Genomic DNA, 26437 nt, shown 5'->3' on the forward strand with positions numbered 1-26437 from the left:
AAAATATGTTTTAAAAAAAGGAAAAACACCTGATCTTTATTTTTACAGTTTTCTGATGTCACCATTCAGGTCAGATGAACTGGTGCTTGGTTTTAGCAACCTGCTGAGCTCTGGACCGCTTTTCTCCCGCCTAATGCCTAGCCGCTTTTAACAAACACCCCTGTCCTGGGTGCTGACACGGAGCAGCAGTTACCTTCGATTTCCACTGAGGAAGAATATCCTAAAACCTGGGTAAGGAAAGTGAGTCCCAGCTGACGGAAGAAAAGCAGTTTAGTTAGGTCCGGTACCGCAGCTTTGACCCCGCCCTTCCCAGTTCATCTCTCGTCTGCTAGTTTTGCCCAGGTCCCTGGCAACCTTGAACCTCCTCAGGTTTCTTTCTCCCCATTTCCTGGAGAGTGTAACTGGCTCTGAAGAAGGGCCCTTACAAGGAAGAGACAGTCCGTGTGCATGTGCTTGTTCACAGGCTGTCACACTTCCTGGTTCAGCTGACTGCCTGGACGAAATACCACAGACAGCTCTGAAAGGAGGATCTGAAGTGGGTGCTAAATTATGAAGTGTTGCAAACCTAGAGAGGAAAATCAAGGAAGGCTATTGGCACTATAGAAAAGGTTAAAACATCGAAATCATTCTCTTCACAGAATTGGCGAGTAAGATTTAGCTAAAGGAAATATAAGACTATGACTTTGGGAACGCTAACAAAGAACTGTTGGGCCAAAAAGGGATGATGAAAATGGCTGTAAAGCACCAGGATTAAAAAGCAAATGTGCTCATAAAAAGGCTTTCAACGGAATAGACAAAAAACAAGCTATTTTGGGTAATTATTCAGTGGGGACAGTGGTTTTGTTTTACAGATGGGAAACTGAAACCTTTAGAGGGAAAGTGACCTGAATATTATCATAAAGAAACAGGACTCTACTGTTCGGACTCTCAACTCCCTTTGCACCCAAATCCAACGACATTCCATCTTTTATGTCCCATTGTTCTCTAAAATCAACCCTCTCGGATGTGGAAACTTTGATGCTCTTGGAAATTGCTTCTATATTTGTCTAATGCCAACTTCTGTGCTAGAGAATGTTGAAGTTCAACCCCCAAACAGGACTTGGCATGGTCTAAAGCTCATTACAACTTCTCATTAGTTGTGTCTCTTGGGGCAACTATGGCATTCCTGAGTGTGACTCAGTATCACCAGTCACAATGGAGGGTTCCTGATTAACCTGAACTGAGCCAGAGTAAAGGTTGCAAAAAGCTCTAAGCACATGAAGTAACACAGTTTGTATGAAGAAAGTCAAACAATTATGCAAAAATTTCCTGAAATGCCATCTTAGTATTAACCATAATGCCTAACACTTATTTTACATATATTACACACCAGGCACTGTATTTGTGCTTGGCATTCATTAATTCATTTATTTCTGTCAATGACCCTATGAGGCAGGTACTATTATTATCCCTATTTTAAAACAGGAAACTGAGTCACAGAGACGTAAGTAACTTGCTATGCTGGAAGAAACATGAATTACTTTAGAATAATAGGACTATCTCAGCTGATACTGAGAATCCTGATTTCAGAAGCCTTGGAAGAGCTCTGTAGGTTAAAAATAATTTCATCAACCCAAATAAAGTATGGATTAGTTCACAATAATGTGCCAATGACAGTTTCTTAGTATGGAACATTCTTCAAATGTGCCATGGCGATATAAGATATTAAAGGTAGGGAAAACTGGGAGTACTAATATTTATGAGTTCTGTCTTTACAACTTTTCTGTAAATCTAAAATTATCCTATATAATAAAAGCCTAATATGCAAATTGTCCCCTCGACCGGGAGTTCAACTGGGAGTTTGACCAGGGGGTGGGGCCGGCTGGAGGCCCGGCCGGCGGTGATGGCAGGCAACCAGGGGAAGGGAGGCTCCAGCCGGCAGCCGGCAGCCACTAGGGACCCTCCCGTGCATGAATTTCATGCACTGGGCCTCCAGTCCTAAAATAAAAAGGTTCTTTAAAAAAACACTTTATTTGGATACTTCACAGAGGGAGCTTTCGTTGAGTCAGTGCAAATAAAAACAATGCTTTTCTTTCAGAAGAGCATCAAAAACTGTGGGGCACGAGCCCTGACCAGATAGCACAGTTGGTTAGAGCAACATCTTGATATGCTAAGGTTGTGGGTTCAATCCCTGGTCAGGGCACATACAAGAATCAACCAATGAATGCATAAATGAGTGGGACAACAAATCGATGTTTCTCTCTCTCTCTCTCATCAATAAATAAATTTTTTTTTTAAAAAAAAGAAATCTGTGGGGCTCTCACAACACTGCACATTTCACTAGTAGTGAGAGAATGTTCAGGTCCCGTTTAGTGCTAATTTATTTAGCTGCAGAGACTTGTGCTGGAGTTTTAAAGGCAAATTGGAAACTATTTCCTGGAACAACGCCTCACAGCATGCCTTTTGATTCTTGGATTATATTTCTTGAATTCTGAAGAAATCTGCTTTTTTCCCCCCTTCTGTGCATTTTTGGTGCTGAGCTGTTTCCGGTTTTCCCACACTCCTGCCTGTCAGAGAGAAGAAACCACAAAAATGCAGCAAAGCAAAGTTTGTCCATAGAGTTGCAATTCCACCTCTGAAGGCTGGAGAGCTCTCCTGCCAGCAGTGGGTTCAGGGCAGTGAGCGGCGCCTTCAGATGGCCAGCCCACTCCCTGCTGCCCAAGCCTACCCCTCCACCAGCCGACCAGCTAGCCACATGGGCCATCGGGCCATCTCAGGATACTGGCAACAACCAGAGAATCCAGACAGAAAGCGTACCGGCAAATGCAACGTTCATTTGCGACTCACTCATTTTCCTGCCTAACTGTGGGATTCTCAAACCTGTGCAGAGTGTGATTTAGAAAGCTTGTGTCGGGTCCATGTACTTCACAAGTATTAACTCTACCAATATTTATCAACTGAAGCGGGTATTTTTTTCACTCCCACTTCACCAATGAGGAAACTGAGGCCAGAGATGAAGTAACTTGTAACTTGCTGGAGGTCTCAAGTCAGTAAGTACGGAGTTGGGATGTGAATACAGGCAGTGTGGCCCTGCGGCTGCCCCCTTACAGTCTGACTCTCCTCTCTCGAAGGGGAGAGGACATACGGCTTCCTTCCTATTGTGCTACTGGCTTTCAACCAGGAATGGCAGCCTTCCTACTGCCCTTCTCTACTGCTCCAGAGAGTTCTGTAAATTCATGACAATACCAGTAATTCCTAGAACGGTGCTTGGCACTTCGTAGGCACTGAATATGTATTTGTTGGATAAATGAATAATGGCAGCAATATAATTAAACCAGCCAGAAGGGATTGTTTTCCATTCAAATTCAGAATTTGATTCACCGGGCAAGGGGGTGGGTGGGGGAACTGTAACCATTTTTGCCATATCCTCGGATTCTTTCTTACTGAATCTGGTTTTATAAAGGACAAATGAATGAGGAGCTGTAATGAGGACAAGAGAAATACACGAAGCTCCTCCAGGTGTTTATACGTTAGGAATGCCTGCCTCTTCCACACACCTCTGAAAAGTGCCCTGATTTTAAATGGAGAAGGGCTGTTAGAACCAACACCCTTTACCAGTCTATTTCTGGTTCACTAGCAGGAGGTAGAATGAAGGATGTGACCTACAAACATTTGACTCAGGAGCGGAAATGCATTTTTGAGGTAAAATAGGTGGACTACAAACGGCATTGAAGGGAACCAACATTTTGCCACCCCGAAGCTGGTTTTTTGGGTTATTGATTCTAAGCTCTTAAGAAACAAGACGCAGGGAGCCTCTGACCCTCTCCACTTTCCTGCCCAAGAGATTCAGACAGAGAAACCTGCTTCGGAAGGAAGGCGTGGCTTAGTGCCCTTACGGGTCTTTACCCGCAGGAAGACTCCAAGCGTGTTCGGTGGTTACCAGCTGTGCCCACTGTTTTTGAGTTGCCTGGCAAGAATTTTCCTCCCATGTTCCCCTTTCCCTCAACTATCTATATAGCACCTATTCTCACTTCTGAAACCTAAGACCCCATCCCCCGTTCTCCTTTGTCAAAAATGTCTTATACACTCAATGTTCCTCACTGTCTTTGGAATTTTCATGCTTATGTGAATTCCCCATGTGCATGTATTAAAACTCCGATTTTCTCATGTTAATCTGTCTCCATTAATTTGATTATTAGCATATCCAGAAGAACTTAGAAGGCAGGAGGAAAAGTATATATGTGTGTATATTTTACTGATTGGAGAGAGGGAGGGGGAGAGAAAGAGAGAGAAACATCGATGTGAGAAACATTGATTGGTTGCCTCTGCACGCACCCTGAGGATTGAACCCTCAACCTGGGTATGTGTCCTGACCAGGAATCAAACCCGCTATCTCTTAGTGTATGGGATGATTCTCCAACCAAGTGAGTCATGGCCAGGGTAGTATTAATGTTATTTTATAGCCCACAGTATCAAAAACGTTGCCACACAGAGCCTGCTGACGAATGTCAGTGATGATCTTCATCATAAAAGCCCACTCCTATGTCTTCCTAGTCAAGTGCCTAAAACTGAACAAACAAACAAGGTAAGGGGCAGGGTACTGAATTTTATATGAAACTCTGCAGCCCTGACTCGGTAGAATGACCACGAGAAGAATGCCTCCAGGAGGAATTGTGCATTTCCTTTCTCCAAGGTCCCAGTTCAGCATTGTTACCTGGTGCACTGTCTGACTGTAGCTCCTGCTAGGAGCTGGAAGAGTTGGTTAGCAATAACCCTGAACCCCAGTGGTGGTGGCAGCTCTCATCACAATCCCTGGGAACCCAAAAGAGCAGTGCCTGCCCCTCCCACAGGGTAAGCAAGAGCCCAAATGTAGGTACGTTTCAATAGCTCCTCAGGCAATTCCAATTTGTAGCCACAGCTGAGAACCAGAGTTAGCCTTTATCACCCACCAGGTGTTCTTGTTTTCAGCAAGTCAGTACAAACTGCCTTGAAGAGTCCATAGTAAAGAGGACTATTAGCACAGAGCTGATATAACACAGAAGATTATTGCAAACTTACTTGGAAGCCCTCTGAGATGCTGCCTTTCTGAGGACTTGTTTGTGATTGGATGGGGGTTTGGGGACCAGGGAGGAGGAAGAGCTGGGAGGTGGCACCACTTTCTGTGGCAGAGTGGCTGGCTTCTGGCCACCCGCTGTGGCACTGGAAATTCTGCAAGCTGCACCATTACTCATTGTCCATAAATTGGAGCTAGGTAGTGTCTGGCTGCCAAAGATTGCCTATCAGAAAAAGGAAAAAAAAAAAAAAAAAGATCAGTGGTGATGCCCTTTATAATTCATTTGCTATAGTAATTGGACAAGTGTTTTGTAATCCTTTAGAGCAGTGATTCTCAACCTTCCTAATGCCGCGACCCTTCAATACAGTTCCTCATGTTGTGGTGACCCCCAATTTCATTGTTACAAATTGAACATAAAGCATAGTGATTGATCACAAAAACAATATGTAATTATATATATGTTTTCCGATGGTCTTAGGCGACCCCTGTGAAAGGGTCGTTCGACCCCCAAAGGGGTCGCGACCCACAGGTTGAGAACCGCTGCTTTAGTGGGACAAAAGGAAAAGGGAAATTGTTAAAATAAAGTAAATTTTTAGGAAAAACTTTCTAATAAGGCCAGTGCAGGTCTAGATTCAGAGAAGGGAAATGTCCTGAAGCAGAGTCAGGTGCTCTGTAGGAAGTACTCTCAGCAAGGAACCGGGCACCCGGGTGCTACGCATTGGTCCATGTGAGTGAATCAGAAAAGCATCTGGACTCTCAGTCTGAGTTTCCTTCATTGTTAAATTCATCGCACACTTAACAAATGTCTCCTACTGGATGTCAAGTAGTAGAAGAACAGAAGGAGCTGGAAGCGTGACTCAATCTGAGCCCACTCCCGAACACTGCACCCCTCCAGAAGGCCTGCACATCCGAGGAAAGGGAAGAAGTCGATATGGCGAAGGCATAGTGAGCAAACAGAGTGGAGAGAGGAGGCTGGGACAGAAACCAAGAGCCAGACCGTGCATGGCCTTGGGGGCTATTTGTAGAATTCTGGCCTAGTAACACCTTGTTGGCCTAAAGATTGCCACAAGATGGACATTTGAAAGCACTTTCAAAGTAAAATTACCACACAAATACAAGATCAACACAAGGGTATTTTTGCTCAGAGGGTAAGCCTACAAACAAACGAAGACCTAAAAATCATGATCTAAGCATTACACACACCAACACCAATCTGTAGTTAGAATGTAAACGTACGCCTCCTCAAGCAGACCTTTTAAAAATTCTTACAACTTACTGACCTCATTAGAAATAGATTGTTTTGTATCACAAATTTTGTTACTGGTTCTTCAATACTATTAACACCGCTTTCAATATGCATGCATTATAAAAGCTTTAAATGTGAAATAATATTAACAGAGAAATACTATAATGGACAAAACACATAGGACTTTGTATTAAACGATGTTTGGCAACTGATTCCATCCGTAGATACCACATATGAAGCGACATAAGGAAAATGTCATTTCCTGTGGCAAGGTCCAAAGGCATGAGATTAGATGTTCTTAGGAAACAGTTGCCTTCTAGATAGACGTCACTAGCATTATTTTCGTCCTTTATAAATTTTATTTTTTAAGATAAAAAAGATGAACTGAGTAGCTTTAGTAAAATGTTATCCGGCCCTTCTCTACTCATGCCTGGGAACGAACCACTTCAGGGAAATGTGTCCAAAGGTCCTGGAAGGACCAGACAGGCGGGGACCAAGGGTTCTTGCATGGCCTGACCAAGAACAAAACAACTGCAGAGGCGAGAGGACTGCTGTATTTCAAAGACCAATCTGAGATGTTCCGTCTCCGCAAACCCAAGGGGAAACGAAGCGCTGTTCACTCACCTCCGCCTCTGACCCAAACAAGGGGAACAAAGAGAGTTCTGAGTCCATGGGAAGCCAGAGGGAGCTGTGGGGGCGGCAGGTCCCCGAGGGCCCAGGAGCCCTGCCACTGCTTCGGAGGACAAGGAATCAGAGGCCAGGCCCCCGGCACTGGCTCCATCACAAGCCCGTTCCCCTCCACCAGGTTTCCATGTCTGAGGGCCTGAAATTCTGGGGGAGAGGCTCAACTGAAAGAGAGGAGGGAGGCAGGAATGGGCCACCCTAGGCTTCTATTTTCACTACTACATCCCAGTAAGTGAGCTTAGATGTGAAGAGTGCTTGCCAGGGGCTTGATTCAGTATGAGGGCTGAAGAACATTTATTCACTGTGGTGACAACCATATTTTCCAGTTCATCGAGGTGTTTGTTTTTAATATACTGTTGGATATGCAAAAAAAAAAAAAATCCTGCTGGATATGCATAACCCACGGACGCAGACAAAAGGTGAAGGCCTGGGGTGGGGGCAGGCTAGAAGAGGTCAGTGAGGGGGAAAAAAGGGGACATATGTAATACTTTCAACAATAAAAATTTATTTAAAAAATAGAACAAAATATTCAAACAAAAAATATCTTGCTGGGCCTTCTAAACACAAAGAATAAATGAAAAGAACAAGATCAAAACAATGAGTATAGTAAACATCTCTGTGTAAAAAAAGGTACATATATAACAACATATACACAAACACACAATGTTAATATCTGCACAATCCTGAAAGATTTACCAAAAAACTGGCACCTTCCATGGAGAACTGGTTAACTAAGGGTCAATGTGGGAGGGAAACTAATTTTTTACTATATATCATATTTATCATTTTGAATTCTGTACCATCTATATGTAGTTATTCTGAAAAAATAAATGATAAAAAAAGTCAAAAGGAAGTCGAGTTCTAGTAACCTTTAAGCAGGTAACAAATTAACTGAGTACAAGTAGAAGTACCCGAATAAAGCCCAAGTCTCACCCGGCTGGTAGGACTGGCCATTACACGAGGCTGAAGGAGGAACGGGCTGTTCCACATTTATGGCTACAAAACCAGATTAGGTCATTGCGAGAGGCAGAGACCCAGGCGAAGGGGAAAGAGCACGGCTCTGCACTCATGTGCTGCCAAGCTCAGATGGAGGCTCTGCCACTTAGAAACTGATGACCTTTTCAAGTTACTCAGCCTCTCCCGGGCTTCACCTTCCTGATAAGCAATTGTAATTCCTTCGCTGGATTGCTGGGGATTAAATAAAGATCACACAAGGAAATCTAGCCCAGGCATTCAGTAACGATTTCTTGAAATAAAACTGAAGTACCAGATACACACAGCAGACACTCAACCAATGTTCCCTTCCTTCTCAAACCTCAAACATCCACGAAGGACAGAATGACATGCACGTCTGCCTCCAGCTGCGATGACCTGTGACTGGTAGCTGGTTATGTGTTTTTCTAGTCTTATGGTGATGCTCACTAGCTGTGAGACAAACTAGTGAAAACGAAAACATATGTTTAGGTTCCCTAGATCGCATCTGCTCAGTTCTCTTTGGCAGAAACACTCTTCTCCTTTTCTGAATGCTTATAAAAATTTATTTGTATGTCTTATCGCATTTAGCACATTCTACCTTGTGTTGCAGCCACTTATGTATGTATTTTTTCCCCCCGTCTGGACAATACACATTGGAAATGGCTGGATTTATATCTGATTAATTTTTGTTCCACCCATGGTGCCTAGAATGACTTGTGCATAGGTGTTTAAGAAACATTTACTCCGTAAATGAAAAAAACAAAACAAAACCAACACAACCCTTACATTGTAACAGTTATTCATTTCTTTTAGCAACCATAAATTCCTATATAAGAGAATAGGAAAGTATGTGTTTACATAGAAATGTAATCTTATAATAGGACATTCTCTGGACTCTGAATAGTGCCTAGTACAGTGGTTCTCAACCTTCTGGCCCTTTCAATACAGTTCCTCATGTTGTGACCCAACCATAAAATTATTTTCGTTGCTACTTCATCACTGTAATGTTGCTACTGTTATGAATTGTAATGTAAATATCTGATATGCAGGATGGTCTTAGGCGACCCCTGTGAAAGGGTCGTTGGACCGCCAAAGGGGTCGCGACCCACAGGTTGAGAACCGCTGGCCTCTAGTGTTATTTGTATTCAAGTCACACCCAGACCAACATGTAAGTAAGCCCTTCTGCAGATCCCAAACAGAAGTAAATTCACCTTCCCAGATGCAAACTTTGTGGCAGGACCTCCGACATTGATGTCCTGTAGTAATAAGATCTGTCTTTACAGAAACAACAACATAAAATTAGTTAGGTGAACTTACTGCCTCTTGCCTGGGTATCACTTCTTCCTTTCTCTCTAATACCACTGCCCTGATTTTATTTGGGTAATGTGTGTTTAGCTAAAAAATTATGTTCCCCAATTCCTCCTGTACCTAGAAAAAACAGTTCTGAAATGTAAACAATTTCCAGGTGCAGTTTTGGAGAAAACTTTAAGGGAGGTAGACTGGGCTGGTACACACATTTTGCCCTTTACTATTCTTACCCAGATGTGATATCTGGCCGATGTGATATCTGGCCAGAGGTGGGCAGGCTCCAGGGAAAAGCTACCTGCTAAGGATTGCAGAGACAGATAAAGACAGAAGGAACATGGGCTCCTGAGAGCAAGCACCATGGACTTTGGGCGAGCCTATCTCTAGATTTCGGATTATATGGGGATAAAATGTATCTCTAACTTGTTTAACCCTCTGAGTGCCAACCAATATCCTAGGAACTATGCTAAAATTGCCAAGGCATTTTTGCTGATTTTACAGCAGTTTAGGAAAAAAATTATGAATCGCAAGTAAATGAAGTTACATATTCAAAAACTTAAGGAAACCTTTACTACACTGACATATTTAGCAATATCATCATCACTAATAAAAGCAGACTTAGAACTGGACGCCATTTCGAAGCTTTGATAGTGCTCCCGGCACTTTTGGCGAAAGACAGGAGGAGCGCGATCGCACTCCCCAGCACTCTAGGGGTTAAGCCATTAGGGGAGGGGAGGGGAGGGGGGAGGGTTCTGTTACACTGCAGCCAAATGGAATCCTGAGTTGAGAAATAATTCCGAGTCTACTGAAGAGTCAAGCTTGTTTAAGCCTCAATACAACATGTATGTACTGCAGCTCAGAAAAGCAGACACTCTTTTCAAATCAAAAGCTTCTAGGTTCTGACTTGTCTGGCGAGCATACTCTGATATACTGCATGGGATGAAATGATTACAACTCTGTCACACACCAAATTCCACAAAGTCCGTAATGCAGACAGGTCCCCAGGTGTTTTACCAAAACCAAGGCTAAGTGGGATGAGATTCAATCAACCAAACCGGACCAGAAGCCCAGGAAAATACCCAGGCAATGTTGGAAGCAAACACATAAATGGATGTATTCAGACTAGCAGCAGCAGCAGTCTCCCCAGGCCCCCACAGCCTCCATTAGCCCCAGTCCTAGAACTCTTACCAAGGACAGACAGATCATGTGAACTGTTTTGCCCTGAGAGTCATTCATAAATGGACAGAAAAAGTGTATAAAGTTCCCTCTGTATAATTTCTAAGAAATGTGAGGTTCGGGTATACAACGTTAGCACTCTGTGCTTGTGGGCTGACAACCCAGGGATGGGGGCCGCACTGTCATCAGTCAATGTCCCGGGAATGTGAGGGCTGTGTACGCACTGGCCTCCACTCAAGGCCTGGTCGACATATACAAGACTTCTGCTTCTTTATTGGGTGTGGGAAACAGCCATCATGCTTCAGCGAGGACGGACACGTAGAGAAAACGGCGGTCTGAGGGTTGGCTTGGCCCCAGGCGAAAGACTGGAAGGGCCCTCCTTCTCCCACAACAGAGGGGGCTCCTGGGTGGGAAGGAGGAACTTCTGACAGACAGAACGCAGGCTGCAACTTGGAAGGTCACGGGGAAGCAAGATCTGGGCTCTCTTATTAGAAAGATAATACTATTTAGAGATTAAATTCTGGGAGGTTTTTTTTTTTTTTTTTTCAAATTCCTTCCAGAAAACACTCCTTTTAGTCTTTACTTAGGCTTCTTGGTGATGAATCTGAGCTGGATGGTTCTTCGTAGTAAAATAACTCTAACTTTTTGAAAATGAAGGGGGATAGGGCAGGCATATGGTAATCTCTACTTGAATGGCTTAATGTCTCTTTGTGGCCCTTTTACTCCGATTTCAGAATAGCAAACATTTCCAGGCCTTGTTCTCTCCACATGAGATTTCATCCTAATTTGGGATAAAGTTCCCATAACACAGAATACAAAGCCACCTCTAGCATGTTTCTCCCGGGCAGCTCCAGTCCTGGGAGGGTGTATCTTTGTGAGCATGTAAGACACTAATCACTCACCTTACTACAACCAGGCCCAGCGCTGTTCAAAGAACACATTAGGTCCTTTGTGCATCCATATGACACTGTTAAAAGCTCAGGGCCGAGGTGAGGGTGAGGGCGAGGATAGCTGTTTCTCTTTTGGCAAAAGCAAGCTTCCAAAAGGCTTTTGTCTCCCACTGTATGGAGTTCTTGGCTGTCTTCCATTCACAATGTTTGTCAGCTGGGATAAGACTGGAGGCTGAGTGGAGAAAGAGTACAACTCCTGGTCCTGCTACAGGGCGCTGGGCGGTGCTGCGTCCCTGAGAGGGCTGGGGCAGAACCCCTGAAAACGCTACTGTTGATAGAGAGAAAGACAGACACAAGCACCGGAGGCAGGACTCTGAGCTTTCAGACATCGAACGATCTCTGGCACATCCTCCCATTTCTAAAACCAAGAAGCCCCTTTAGCACCTAGGAAAGAAAGCTCTTTACTAGTTCAAATGATCTACTCGAGGATGTACATATGGGTGGTCGCCTGCATAGACAATTTAGGAGAAACTGATTAACCACCCAAAGAAAACCACTGTGCTTCAGACAGTCCTTCTATCAACTGTAGGTGCTAATATCTGCGCAGCAATGCAGATCATTAAACACAGATATTCAAATGTACTCATGAGCCTCAGACTCCTTCATCTACCCAAACTGAAGATACCAACAGTAGTTGGTTGCTTCCCTTATGTGCCCCAAACCAGGGACCAATGCTGCAACCTAGGTATGTGCTCTGACAGGGAATCGAACCCACAACCTTTGCGTTTTACCGGAAGAAGTTCCTCTTCTCACATCTCTCTCTAGCAATTGTGAACAAATTAAACTTCATATATCTTTTGATTGTCTAAATTAAGTAAACAGCAGTAAAAAGGTATCTAATTAATACTCTATGAGCCTTGAACTTCTAAAACATATTCTTTAACTAATTTTTACTTCTGGCACAGGGGGCTTAACTAAAACCCCACATTGAATGATAATGCCACGTGCATTTAAGGTTACAAGGAACACATAATAGAAGAGATATTTGCACACATTCACTGAAGCTTTAAACAACAGATAAGCTGTAGAAGCAATCTCAATGCCCACTGACAGATGAATGGGTAAAGAAAATGTCTATACCTACAACAGAATAGTACTCAGCCTTAAAAAAAAAAAAAAAAAAAATGAAGCCCTAACCGGTTTGGCTCAGTGGATAAAGCGTTGGCCTGTGGACTCAAGGGTCCCAGGTTCGAATCTGGTCAAGGGCATGTACCTTGGCTGTGGGCACATACCCAGTAGGGAGTGTGCAGGAGGCAGCTGATTGATGTTTCTCTCTCGTCGATGTTTCTAACTCTCTATCCCTCTCCTTTCCTCTCTGTAAAAAATCAATAAAATATATTTTTTAAAAAAGAAATCCTGTCATATGCAACAAGATGGATAAACCTTCAGGACATTGTGCTAAATGAAATAAACCAATCATAAGAAGACAAATACCTACATGATTCCACTTATATGAGGGACCTAAAGTAATCAGGCTCACAGAAACACAAAGTAAAATGGTGGTCGCCAGAGGTTGAGGGGAGAGGGATATGAGAAGTTGTTCCATGAGTATAGAGCAGCCGTGGGCAAACTACGGCCCGCGGGCCGGATCCGGCCCGTTTGAAATGAATAAAACTAAAAAAAAAAAAAGACCGTACCCTTTTATGTAATGATGTTTACTTTGAATTTATATTAGTTCACACAAACACCCCATCCATGCTTTTGTTCCGGCCCTCCGGTCCAGTTTAAGAACCCATTGTGGTCCTTGAGTCAAAAAGTTTGCCCACCCCTGGTATAGAGTTTCAATCATCCAAGATGAATACATTATAGTGACCTGTAGTACAATAATGTGCATATAGCTAACAATACTGTACACTTAAAAATTGAGAGGGTAGCCCTGGCTGGTTTGGCTCAGTGGATAGAGCACCGGACTGTGGATTGAAGGGTCCTGGGTTCGATTCCTGTCAAGGGCACATGCCTGAGACTTGATCCCCTGTAGAGGGCGTGCATGAGGCAGCCAATCAATTATCTCTCATCATTGATGTTTTTCTCTCTCTCTCTCCCCTCTTCCTTCCTCTCTGAAGTCAATAAAAATATATTTTAAAAAATTAAGAGGGTAAATCTATGCTATGTGTTTTTGTTACAATGAAACAAAAAGTAATCCATAACAATACGATCAATGAAACTTTACTGAGCTTTTACGATGGGTCAGTATCACTCTCAGTGCTTTACACGTTATCATCATTTCCTCCTCCCCGGCATTTGAGGTGGATCCCATCATCATCTCCACCCATGAAGTAAGGAACCAAGGCACAAAAGGTTCCACAATTTGCTCACGATCACAGTTCCTAAGCAGGAAGCTGGGATCCACACCATGGAGGCGTCTGATTTCAGAGCCCCACTTCACTACATGGCCTTCCTTATTTCTGCTCCGCTGACCTCCTGTTGCATTACATCCACTGAAACAAACCTTCCTTCCTAAGCAAATCCAAAGCAAACCTAGCGGCATGTCCAATTTTCACCAGATACGTGTAGAATCCAGAATTTCACTTTCTTTACTCCAAGAAGAAAAGGTTAAAAAAGTCTGTAAGCAAATCATTACTTATTTTATTTTTTAAAATATGTTTTTATTTATTTCAGAGGAAGAGATAGAACATCAATGATGCGATAGAATCATTGATCTGCTGCCTCCTGCACACCCACTACTGGGGATTGAGCCTGCAGCCCAGGCATGTGCCAACTGGGGATCAAATGGTGACACTCAACCACTGAACTGCACTGGCCAGGCCATGTTACTTATTTAAAAAGTTAAAGAATGTATGTATGTATTTATGTATACAAAAGTAACCTCAAAAGATCACTGATGGCCCCAGATTGAGAGTTCAATTAGTGAAAAAAAGAATTTATAGCCTCATTTTCAATGATTTCTTTAGATAAACCCTTTATCTGCTAGTAGTTTTAGGGAATTATTTATATACTAGGGGCCCGGTGCACGAAATTCGTGCACTGGGTGTGTGTGTTGGGGGGAGTGTCCCTCAGCCCAGCCTGCCCCCTCTCACATACTGGGAGCCCTCAGGCGTTGACCCCCATCACCCTCCAATCGCAGGATCGGCCCCTTGCAGGATCATGGGCTTCGCTTTAGGCCCAGGCAAGGGACCCCTAGCTCCTGGGACTGCCAGCTTCGACCGTGCCCAGCTCCCATCGCTGGCTCCACCCCTACTTCCTGCTATCACTGGCCAGGGTGGAAAAGGCACCTGATTCTCCGATCATGGCTGGGGGGCAGGGCAAAGGCCCTGGGGCCGCCTTTGCCCTGCCCCCCAGCTCTTAGCTCCCCCCTGGGTTTCTGATCACTGTCAGTGGCAGGGGGCTTCTTCCTGCTTTCCCTTTCGCCTCCCTGCATTGTGCCTACATATGCAAATTAACCGCCATCTTGTTGTCAGTTAACTGCCAATCTTAGTTGGCAGTTAATTTGCATATAGCCCTGATTAGCCAATGAAAAGGGTAGCTCGTACGCCAATTACCATTTTTCTCTTTTATTAGAGTTGATTAGGACCCTTGTTCCCCTAATAAAAGGATTGTGTCTTACATCTCCTGATTAGTAAAATGAACTAATTAGACAAGGCAATTTCTAGGCTTCCTTACAACTTTAAATTCAGAGTTTATAAAGATCAAACTTGTCTCTGTCTTCAAATGTGTAATTTGTTTTATTTGACTCAGAATCTCGCATGGTTGACCTATGGTGCATCTTGCTGTCATGTTTATTAAGCTTTTCCCGTGCCTGCATCCATCTCAGATGGGTGGGCTTCTTTATGTTTAAAGATGAGGTCTTCCCTCACCTTACAAAGCTACTGCAGTGAGTCCCTCATATGCCCACAGACAAACAGAAATAAACCATAGGTCAGAGAGTGAGGGAGGAAACAAGACTTCTCACCAGGCAGCTGTAGTAAAACCACATTTTAAGAATATGCAACAAACAAGATCGATCCCAAGCAGCTGATAGATGAACAATTCTTTTAATATACCCGCAACCATGTAGAGTTCTGCATTTTGCTTCATTAAGCTGATTCTTTCTTTTATATTTGTGTATTTGAGTGTATAGCAGCAGAAGCAATAAAACTGGAATGCTAATGTGTAAAACAAGAAGCAAACGAACAGTCACTCTGCCAAGGGTACGGCGGGAGAGTGGAAAAGGGCTGTGGAAGCCCTCCCGCCTAGGCTGACCGACCATTCTCTCTGCGATCAGCTAGCTGTGCAACCTTGCATCAGGTACTCCAACTCTGTGCGCATCAGTTTCCTCACCAGTGGCATGAAGACACTACATCCCGCACTCAGGAGACTCCCGCTATAGGTCCATTTCCCTGCCCTCACCTTCCTCCCGCTAAGCTTCCAGGGGGACACTTTTCTAGGATCAGCTCAGAAGACAACCTGATGGAAACCAGAGGACTTCTATTGCTGTTAGTAATGAATCAGCATAATGAACTGAGTTCTGCATTAAAATAATGCATTAAGAATTAGATTTATATGGTACTGACCAAGCAAGCATAACATGAGTCATGCAAAGGTGTCATCTGTGGTATTCACAGTCATAGGCACCTGCCATATTTCCTGGTAGTCTTCTCAAAAACACCCATCATAGAAATAAAATTGAAATAGTATGACCAGTAAAAATAACAGGACTGAAAGGCCAAACAATGTGTTACCCAGATGATGTGTTATAGAATTGTACACTTAAAACTTATCTAATTTTATTAACCCATGTCACCCCAATACATTTAATAAAAAATTGAAAAAGGCCAAAGTGATCATTAGAAAGATAATTCCTGTTATTAGTAACAATCCACATAAGTGCTCAGAATTTCCAAAGTTTCAGTAGTCCCTGATCCTATTACTGAATAATACAAGCACCAGGGAGGGTAAAGTAAGGGCATTTCTAAGAGTTGTAAGCCCAGAAACACCCCCTTAAGACACTTCTTGAAGAATCTGTGTTAACCGGAATAATGTCTAGGTCTGAGTTTACCAATGTTTAACTAAACCTTTTCTTTTGAGACAGTACATAGTTAGGGTACCTGACAATAACTTTTAAAATACAGTTTTATAGGTGTGAATAAGTGCTTGTTGAGTGTATGAACTGAAGCTTAAAATTTATATAATAATACATATGGCTACTATTTATTGAATGCCTTAATAGATTGTCAGGAAGGTGGCATACAGCATGATAGCCGAGAGCTTGGATGCTGGACGCTGACACACCTGGTTTCAAATCCCAGCTCTCCCATTTGTTACTTATGTGACCCTAATAAAGTTACATAAATGATGTTCTGTTTTTTCATTTATAAAAGGGGCTAATAAGAGGGCAGTGTGCCTGGCCGGCATGGCTCAGTGGTTGAGTGTTGACCTATGAACAAGGAGGTCATGGATTCAATGCCCGGTCAGAGCACATCCCAAGTTGCAGTCGATCCCTAGTATGGGGAGTGCAGGAGGCAGCCGATCAATGATTCTCTCTCATCACTGATGTTTCTCTCTCTCTCTCTGAAATCAATCAATATATATATTTTTAAAAGTGGGCAGTTGTGAGGACTCAATACAAAAACTAGCATAACTTCTGGTTCAGTGCTCCACACACTGTAATGTCCCGAGGACTATAATCCTCATGATAACTCACAGGTATATTATCATTTCCATGTTAGAGATAAGCAAACGGAGGTTTAAAGATGTTTGAATAACCTGTCCCAGGTCAGGGATAAGATTTAAACTGAGGATTATCTGATTCCAAAGATTGTCCAGCGTGCCTATTTCAAACAACTGGATGTAGTTTTACATGTATTATTTCACATATTTTCAATGTGTTTGTATGAGGTAAGACAAAGAAAAGAGTTTGATTTGACAAAATCTACTAAATCAAATGGTTCCAGGAAAATTCATCATCATTGCCATCATCATCATCTAGAAACTAAGTGTTATATGAGCTCCTGATAAAGGTCAGAAGGAAAAACAAAACAGAACAAAAAACCCAAACCAAACCAAACAAAACCAAAAAAACAAAGCAGCAGTAGGTTACGACATTTAAGTCAACCTGCCCCGGGAATCTAAGCACACAGACCTCCGCTCTCCCCCTTGCGTACGCACCCCCAGCGCGCCCCCCTCACAAGTACCGTTAGAAGCACGCAGAGACTCCCCTGCGCAGCGAGCCTGTTTGCTTGCTCTCTTTGTGCCATGCTGAGGAGCTAGCGTGTTATTGCTGGCTGCCTGGAAAAGCCGGTGCCTGCTGAATTTCTCTCTTTCCCCTCCCCCACAACACAAACACACAGCAGCTGAAGACTTGGAGACACAGTATTCATTCCACCAGGGGGGCAGAATTTTTCTAGACACATGCAATGAAGTTTTAGGAGCAGAATAACAAGACTTGGCTAGGTTTATATGGGAATCCTTTCCACACCTGCGAGGTTGTGCATGCATGTGCGTACACACACACACACACACACACACGCACGCACGCACACACACACACACACACCATTAGCAAAAAGCTCATTACATACAGCTTTCAAGATGTTACTAGCACACGGAAAGACCCCTTGATGTGAACCCTGAGCTGTCTGCCCCCTGCTAATCTGAAAAAATTGGGATGGTGGGAAGGGGGACGGTAAAGAACAGATGGAGTGGAAAGATGAGAAGAATTTAGGATGCACAGTTTTCTTCTGCCTTGAGTTATTTTACTATGTTGAAAAGTAAATCTACCTAAAATGGAAGGGCTTTGGGAACCAGTAAAACATTAAAATCCCCCTCTCCAACTTTGTCGTTAAAAGAAATTTCAGCAGTTCTGCCTTGGCCATCAAAATGTCCTTAATTTTTCTGTTTTGGGGCCTTTTTTTTGGTCTGGATGAGGCCGAGAAGAGAGTGGGAGGGAAGGAGAGGGGGCTGGGAGCAGAAGTTTAACAAAGGATCACTTTAACAGAAACTACTGAGTAATCGCTCTGTCCCGGGCCAAGAATAACATCAGCTCAATGTCGGCAATTAGAATCAGGTCAGTCGGGCCTCACAGCCTGTGAAGCCCTCCTCACAGACCCCAGCATGGAGGGCTCCTCATGCTGATGTCACCAAGTCAACCGTTGCTGAAGAAAGTCCCACGACTCAGCTGAAAGAAAAGTTTTTAACCTGTTCCTTCAGGGGCAGGAAGCCAGTCTGAGAAGGAAGTGAGAAACAGAGGGAAAGGAGAGAGGAGACACACACAGGGACACATCAGCCCGTAACAGTCATTTTCCCATCCCCAGACTATCAAGATTCTGCACTTTCCCCAACCACCCCAACACTCATTTTCAATGAATCAATATATGTGAAGCACCTGGAATAGTGACTGGACCTCCGTTAGTGCTTATTATTAAAACACAGAGGGAAGAACGTGTCCCAGTACTTATCTCTTATCCACTATGAAACTTGAATGCTGGGAGCAGTGGTTGCTGAGCACAATGTACCCGATAAGAAGAATGAGCAAGGAGGTTTTCAAGTTTGGAGTGAGAAGATAGAAACAAAGTTCCGATAAAAACTGATTGCTGAAAATTTTATAAGGGCAACATTAAGATTTAACATATTCAGTCTCCCTTCCAAAGGACAGAAAACAAATAACGAAGGGGAACATTTGTAATCTCTTTCCCTCTAGTCCAATGTTTCTCAACGTGTGATACCCAGAAGAGCAGCTTTAATATCACCTGGAAACTTAGAAACGGAAAAAAGTGAGCCCCATCCCAAATCTACTGAATCATAAATGGGGTTGGGGAAGCAACTGGTAACCGCAATAGGCCCTCCAAGGGGTTCTATGGCTCAAAACCAGGGGTCTACAAGCTAGGGCTGCAGGCCAAATCCAGCTTGCTGCCTGTTTTTGTAAATAAAGTTTTATTGGAAAACAGCCACAATCATTCCTTTACATGTTATCTATGGCTGTTTTCATTCTCACATAACAAAGTTGAGTAGTTGCCACAGAGACCCTATCTATAGCCTGAAAGGTCTAAAATACTATATGACCATTTACAGAGTAAGTTTGCTGAACTCTGCTCTGATTTGCGATGTCTTGAAAAAAACAAACAAAACAAAAACAACCCCAACCAAAACTGCTGGTTTTACCCATCAATGTGTAAACGCTCATAGTTTCCATTTTGTCTTTTATCACGCTCTCTATCAAATGGACTGAATCCCACCTATGTCTTTGTACCTCTGTCCCTGGAAACCTTTGCCAAGGGCTCTGGGTGACTTTCCTCTCCCGCGCCCATGTTATAGAACCAGTTTTTAGTAGGGGTAGATTCAGTGAACAAAAATTTCTAGATTTATGAGTGAAATGCTAGACAGATATGGAGATCAAAACCACCTCCACATGAATGTTTGGAGATGCTCATTTCCAAACTCATCCTGAATCAGAGTGGGCCTTCTTGAAATTAATACCCTCAGTAAACTGGCTACCTATCTGCAGAAAAGGATGGAGAACTTCCTCTGCAAGTAATGCAAGAAAGGCTGCAAGAAAGGCTGCAAGAAAGGCTGCAAGAGGCTGCTGTAAGAGGCTGCTGCTGCCGCAGCTGTGAATGCAGTGTCGGTTACTTCACTGTCTCCGCGCTGCCACTCAGGTGCGTGTGGCTACCCCTTGGCCCCACGCTCTTGCTGCCTTCCCCGTCTGCATAGCCCGTTTTTTCTGTCCTACTGACCCCGCTCCCTCTCCGCCGCCCATCAGGTCCTCAGATGATGGATACGGGTGGTGGTAGCAGCAGCAGCAGCAGCAGCAGCAGCAGCAGCAGCAGCAGCGACTCAGCACCCGATTGCTGGGACCAGGTGGACATGGAGGCAGTGGGTTCAGCCCCTAGCGGGGACCCAGCCTCTCCAGCAGCGGTGGCCGAGGCCCAGTGTGAGCACCTCAGCCCGGCGGTCAGCCGTCACCTGAACGTCAATGCCAAACCCTTCGTGCCTAACGTACACGCTGCGGAGTTCCTGCGGTCCTTCCTGCGGGCCTGGCCTAGCCGCAGACCCCCCTGCGGACACCACCAGCACTGAGGAAACCTGCCCCGGGGCGGGCACACCTGAAGGCAAAAGGCTGGGGCTGGGGGCGCCTGTGGAACATGCCGAAGAGGAGCAGAGTGTTGTGTGAAGGCTCCGACCCAGCCGTCACCATGGAACTTTCTGAACCTGTTACAGGAACTGGAGAGGTGGAGACGGTTCTAGAGGAGTCATGGGAGCACAGTAAAGAAATGAGTGAAGCCGAGCCAGGGGGTTGTTCATTGGGAGATGCAGGGCCCCCAGAAGAAAGTGGCCAGGAAATGATGGAGAGAGAGGGAATGAGAACATCTAAACCTGTGGTCCTACCCTCAGGTGCTCCTAAAAAAGAACACGCAAATGTTGTATTCCCTGGGCACGTAGATGCTGGCAAGTCAACCTTTGGAGGACAGAGAATGTTTTTGACAGGAATGGTTGACAAAAGGACACTTGAGAAATATGAAAGAGAAGCTAAAGAAAAAAACAGAGAAACCTGGTATTTGTCCTGGGCCTTGGATACAAACCAAGAACGAGACAAGGGTAAAACAGTAGAGGTGGGTCGTGCCTATTTTAAAACAGAAAAGAAACATTTCACAATTCTCGATGCCCCTGGCCATAAGAGTTTTGTCCCCAAAATGATTGGTGGTGCTTCTCAAGCTGATTTGGCAGTCTGGTCATTTCTGCCAGGAAAGGGGAGTTTGAAACTGGCTCTGAAAAAGGTGGACAGACAAGAGAACATGCTATGTTGGCAAAGACAGCAGGTGTAAAGCATTTAGTAGTGCTTGTTAATAAGGTGGATGATCCCACAGTAAATTGGAGCAGCGAGAGATATGAAGAATGTAAAGAAAAACCGGTGCCCTTTTTGGAAAAAGTCGGCTTCAGTCCAAAAAAAGACATTCATTTTATGCCCTGCTCAGGGCTAACTGGGGCAAATATTAAAGAGCAATCAGATTTCTGCCCCTGGTACACTGAATTACCATTTATTCCGTATTTGGATAACATGCCGAACTTCAACAGATCAATTGATGGACCAATTAGACTGCCAAGTGTGGATAAGTACAAGGATATGGGTACTGTGGTCCTGGGCAAGCTGGAATCAGGATCCATTTTTAAAGGCCAGCAGCCTGTGATGATGCCAAATAGGCACAATGTGGAAGTTCCTGGAACACTTTCTGATGATGCTGAAACTGATTATGTAGGCCCAGGTGAAAATCTTAAAATCAGACTGAAGGGAAATGAAGAAGAGATTCTTCCAGGATTTATACTTTGTGACCCTAATAATCTTTGCCAGTCTGGACGCACATTTGACGTTCAGATCGTGATTACTGAGCACAAGTCCATCATCTGTCCGGGTTATAATGCGGTGCTGCACATTCATACTTGCATTGAGGAAGTTGAGATAACAGCCTTCATCTCCTTGGTAAACAAAAAATCTGGAGAAAAAAGTAAGACACGGCCCCGCTTCGTGAAACAAGGTCGAGTGTGCACTGCCCGTTTAAGGACAGCAGGAACTATGTGCCTTGAGACATTCAAGGATTTTCCTCAGATGGGTCGTTTTACTTTAAGAGATGAGGGTAAGACCATTGCAATTGGAAAAGTTCTGAAACTGGTCCCAGAGAAGGACTGAACAGCTTTCTTGATACCCTCGCACAATACTGTGAGAATTGACTACAAAAGTTTACCACCTTCTCTTATTTACTGGCCATAGATAGACTTTTCTCCATATTTTGCAAAGAAAAATTTCACAGCAAAAATTCATGTTTTGTCAGCTTTCTCATGTTGAGATCTCAGTTATGTTTCACTGATGAACTTACCCACAAGTTTCCTCTTCCAAAACCATTCTGCTTCCGTGGACAGAATCAGTAATAGCTTTATAACTGATGTGGATGAAATTGTGTATAACAATGAAAAATTAATATATTTTTAAATTTTTCATTTTCCATTAGGATATTTAGACAACCCTTGTTTATGCAGACCAGTCAGTGTGTGTCAGTGTGTGTGTATATGTCAAAAAGACAAGTAATATGTTAATAAAATACTCCATTTGAAAAAAAAAAAAGAAAAAAGAAAGGCTGCAAGATCTTCCCAAAACATTTTTTAGGAGATCAGTATGAAAACCACTGTCCATGTACATAATTAACATATAGTAACATGATATACACGCTAATATAATATATGATAAATATATTAAGTATAATATAATATAATATAATATAATATAATATAATAAATATAATAAATACTGGAGGCCCGGTGCACGAAATTCGTGCACTAGGTGGGGGGGGGGGCCCTCAGCCTGGCCTGTGCCCTATGGCAGTCCAGGAGCCCTCAGGGGATGTCTGACTGATGGCTTAGGCCTCAGTCAGGACATCCTTAGCATTGCCACTGCCGCTGCGCTTGCCAGCCGTGAGCCCAGCCTCTGGCTGAACAGCATTCCCCCTGTGGGATCGCACTGACCACCCGGGGACAGCTCCTGCAGTGAGCGTCTTCCCCCTGATGGTCAGTGTGTGTCATAGTGATTGGTCATTCCGCCGTTCAGTCAATTTGCATATTAGCCTTTTATTATGTAGGATAATGTAACAAATATAAAGAATCCTTTAATGTCCTATTCTATTAACCGGTCTATCTTGTGAACGAATGCTAGGTAAATCAGATTTCAAATCTATCCACTGCTCTTAAACCAAATTGTTACTTATATCAATGGCTACCTCTCAAGTAAAATAAATCCAAAGCATAAGAAGTTCATCAGAGAAACCATCTCTATTCTAAACCTTAGTCCAAGGACAGAAATACAGGACATATTGAGAATGCAAGCTATGCTCCAATCAACAATTTAGTGGTAATTATAACAGTCAAGTCTAGCACAGTCATAAGGTAAGCTGAAAACAGAGGCTTACACTGAAAACAGAGGCTTAAAATCTCGTAGGGTTTTGTTCCTTTTGTGAAGTGATTCTTGTCCTCTGAAATACAGTGCCCTAAGTTACTAAATATCCTTAATGTTAGAACATTTAATATCTTATTTGCTATTTTATTAGTTTTAAACTCTTCAAGCTAATCAAATTTAGTCTCTTTAGCTCCCCCACAGCCCCAGAACTTTACTCTTCCTCGTTTTTATCTAAATAAAACTATGGGTTAGAAGAACCAGGGAAGAAAGAAAATGATGGTATAAACATATATAAAACTGTGATGAATGATCTTCTGTTCCCTCTCCAGGAGACACGAGCTAACTCCCTTCTTGGGAGTTCTGAGTCCTCCCTAAGATAGATATTCTGACAGATTCAAAAAAACGTATTTTCCATATACTTCATAGTTCAGTGAAACTAAACCAGTATAATCCTCAGTGAAAAAAAAAAAATCCACACAAGAATAGTAATACTCTGAATTTTCAAAGGAATGTGAGTTGCTGGAAGCTAATCAAAAGAATGAGGACTTATAAATGAAGCAGTTTCTAAAAGTGAACATTAGCAAAACTGTCTCCTTCTTCAAAACTTCAATGCCCTGCAAGCACCTCCTTGTTTTTTTAAATCACCCACCATTTCAAGGTATGGAAGCATTAAAAATTACAAGAGACCAAGTGTCTAGATATGTCAGGTCATGGATTATAAAATTATATTCACATATGAGAAATAAGGCCACGTATGACACCTCCACTATCTAGTATCCGATTCAGTTGGTATTCTCTAGTACTGTGAATGATGTTGGGCTTTAGAAGTTTAAGGAGTTCTTAAAAATTTAAACATTAAAAAATATCAAAGATACATTTATATCTGCAATTGTGAAAATGCAAACTGGCTTAAATGGCTTCTCTATCCCTTAGACTTTCTAGCAAAGAACATTTCTACCAGACAAAGGGCAGTGTAGTGATCAAAATGAGATGCTATATTACATATTTTCCAGATGAAAAGTGTGAATATTTCTCTAGAAAAATGACCTAATGAACTACTTCACAAATATTTGCACTTAGAATTTCTCAATTATAATGAACTAGAGGCCCGGTGCACAAAAATCTGTGCACTCGGGGGGAGGGGAGGGGGATCCCTCAGCTCGGCCTGTGCCCGCTCGCATTCTGGGACCCCTCGGAGGTGATGACCTGCTGGCTTAGGCCTGCTCCCGGGTGGCAGAGAGCAGGCCCAATCTCTAGGTGCAGCCCATGGTCGGGCTCAGAGCAGGGCCGATTGGGGAGTTGGGGCGCCGCCCCCTGTCATACACAAAGCAGGGCGATTGGGAGGTTGTGATTCCACCCTCAGTCACGCTCAGGGTAGGGCCGATTGGGGGGTTGGGGCACCATCCCGTCACACTCAAGGCAGGGTCGATGGGGAGGTTGTGGCGCCACCCCTGTCATGCACAGAGCAGGACCAATCAGGGTGTTGGGGCATTTCCCCCTGTCACTCACAGAGCAGGGCCCATCAGGAGGGTTAGGGCTCTGTACCCTGTCACGCACAGAGCAGGGCCCATCAGGGGGCTGGGGCACCACCCTCTATCACCCACAGAGCAGGGCCGATCAGGGGGTTGGGGTGCCGCCACTCTCACACTCAGGGCAGGGCTGATGGGGAGGTTATGGCTCTACCCCGTCACACACAGAGCAGGGCCTGTGGCGAGGGTGGGGGGGTTGGGGCGCCGCACCCTGTCACACACAGAACAGGGCTGATCAGGGGGTTGTGGCCCCGCCCCCTGTCACACACAGAGCCGCAGGGCGATCAGGGGGTTTGGGCGCTGCTCCCTGTCACGCTGATCCCGGTGCCGGGAGGCCTCGGGGCTCCGCTGATCCCGGTGCGGGGAGGCATATTGCCCTTTTACTATATAGGGTAGAGGCCTGGTGCATGGGTGGGTGCTGGCTGGTTTGCCCTGAAGGGTGTCCTGGATCAGGGTGGGGGTCCCCACTGGGGTGCCTGGCCAGCCTGGGTGAGGGGATGATGGCTGTTTGCAGCTGGTCACACACCCTTCAGGGTGGGGGTCCCCATTGGGGTGCCTGGCCAGTCTGGGTGAGGAGCTGAGGGCTGTTTTCAAGCTGGGGGTGACTGAAGCTCCCAACCGCTCCTTTTTTTCTTTTTTCTTTTTCTTTTTTATTCTGGGCTAGCTTTAGCTTTGAGGCTTGGCTCCAGCTCTTAGGCCTCCGCTGCTAAAAGTAGGTTTCTGGCCTTTGCTTACAATGTTGCGATCCTGCTGGCTGAAGCCCGGCAGGTTTCTGGGGTTTTGTTTAGCTTCTATGTTTGTTACATAGTTGCTTAGAGTTGCAGCTCAGAGGCCTGCAGCGGCAGGCGGGGAACGTTGGAGTCCTCCATCACTGAAGCAAGCAAGCCTCATGTTAGTTTCAAGCTGCCTGGCTGCCGGCCGCCATCTTGGCTGACAGTTAATTTGCATATTGCCCTGATTAGCCAATGGGAAGGGTAGCGGTCGTACACCAATTACCATGTTTCTCTTTTATTAGATAGGATTAATTCTATATAATAAAAGCCTAATATGCTAAGTGTCTGGTCGTCTGGTTGGTCGTTCAACAATCAAAGTGTAATATTCTAAGGCCACTCAACTGCTTGCTATGACGTGAACTGACCACCAGGGGGCAAATGCTCCGACCGGTAGGTTAGCTTGCTGCTGGGGTCTGGCCAATCGGGACTGAGGGAGATGGGCTAGACACACCCTGGAGCCCTCCCGAGGTCCCTTACCAGCTGGCCAACCTCCCGCGTCTCTCCCCGGCCCAGATCATGCACCAGTGGGGTCCCTCGGCCTGGCCTGTGCCTCTCATAATCTGGGACCCCTCTGGGGATATAGGAGAGCTGGTTTCAGCCCTATCCTGCAGTCCAGGCAGAGGGACCCCACTGGTGCACGAATTTATGCACTGGGCCTCTAGTAATAATATACAGAGTACACTAAAACAGATAATCAAGTGGTGAATGATACTGAAATAAGAAAATATGTTTGAACTGGGACAGTAGTTGAAAAGATAAGTAATGATAGAGAGCATAATGACAATTGTTTTATTTAGAAGAAAAACTTTGGTAAACATTGCCTTAGCCATAGAGTGAATTTTAATTTTGCACAAAGTAATAATGCGCACTACATTTTTATAAAAATGACAAA

The 26437-nt window shown here is 44.2% G+C and overlaps 2 protein-coding genes across 25 annotated transcripts in view; one reads left to right on the forward strand and one right to left on the reverse strand.

The window, feature by feature from the left end:
- Positions 1-26437, reverse strand: part of TTLL5 (tubulin tyrosine ligase like 5) — a 264490-nt gene that overhangs the window by 52094 nt on the left and 185959 nt on the right. For 20 of the 24 annotated variants that reach the window (XM_059689876.1, XM_059689822.1, XM_059689866.1 and 17 more), the window contains one exon: positions 5038-5255. The exons of 2 other annotated variants lie outside the window; for them this stretch is intronic. In XM_059689876.1, coding sequence (XP_059545859.1) covers positions 5038-5255 — 218 coding nt within the window. Of the gene's footprint in view, positions 1-2362; positions 2547-5033; positions 5256-26437 lie in introns of those variants that run through there. 2 more of the 24 variants (XM_059689838.1, XM_059689897.1) reach the window with 2 other exon arrangements.
- LOC132215780 (eukaryotic peptide chain release factor GTP-binding subunit ERF3A-like) lies at positions 20132-22110 on the forward strand. Its single transcript, XM_059664615.1, is given in 4 exon segments — positions 20132-20334; positions 20336-20461; positions 20463-21025; positions 21028-22110. Coding segments are annotated over 4 exon segments (1815 nt in total). The 5' UTR covers positions 20132-20167; the 3' UTR covers positions 21987-22110.

Source organism: Myotis daubentonii, chromosome 1, assembly GCF_963259705.1.
Source record: "Myotis daubentonii chromosome 1, mMyoDau2.1, whole genome shotgun sequence".
Taxonomy (NCBI): domain Eukaryota; kingdom Metazoa; phylum Chordata; class Mammalia; order Chiroptera; family Vespertilionidae; genus Myotis; species Myotis daubentonii.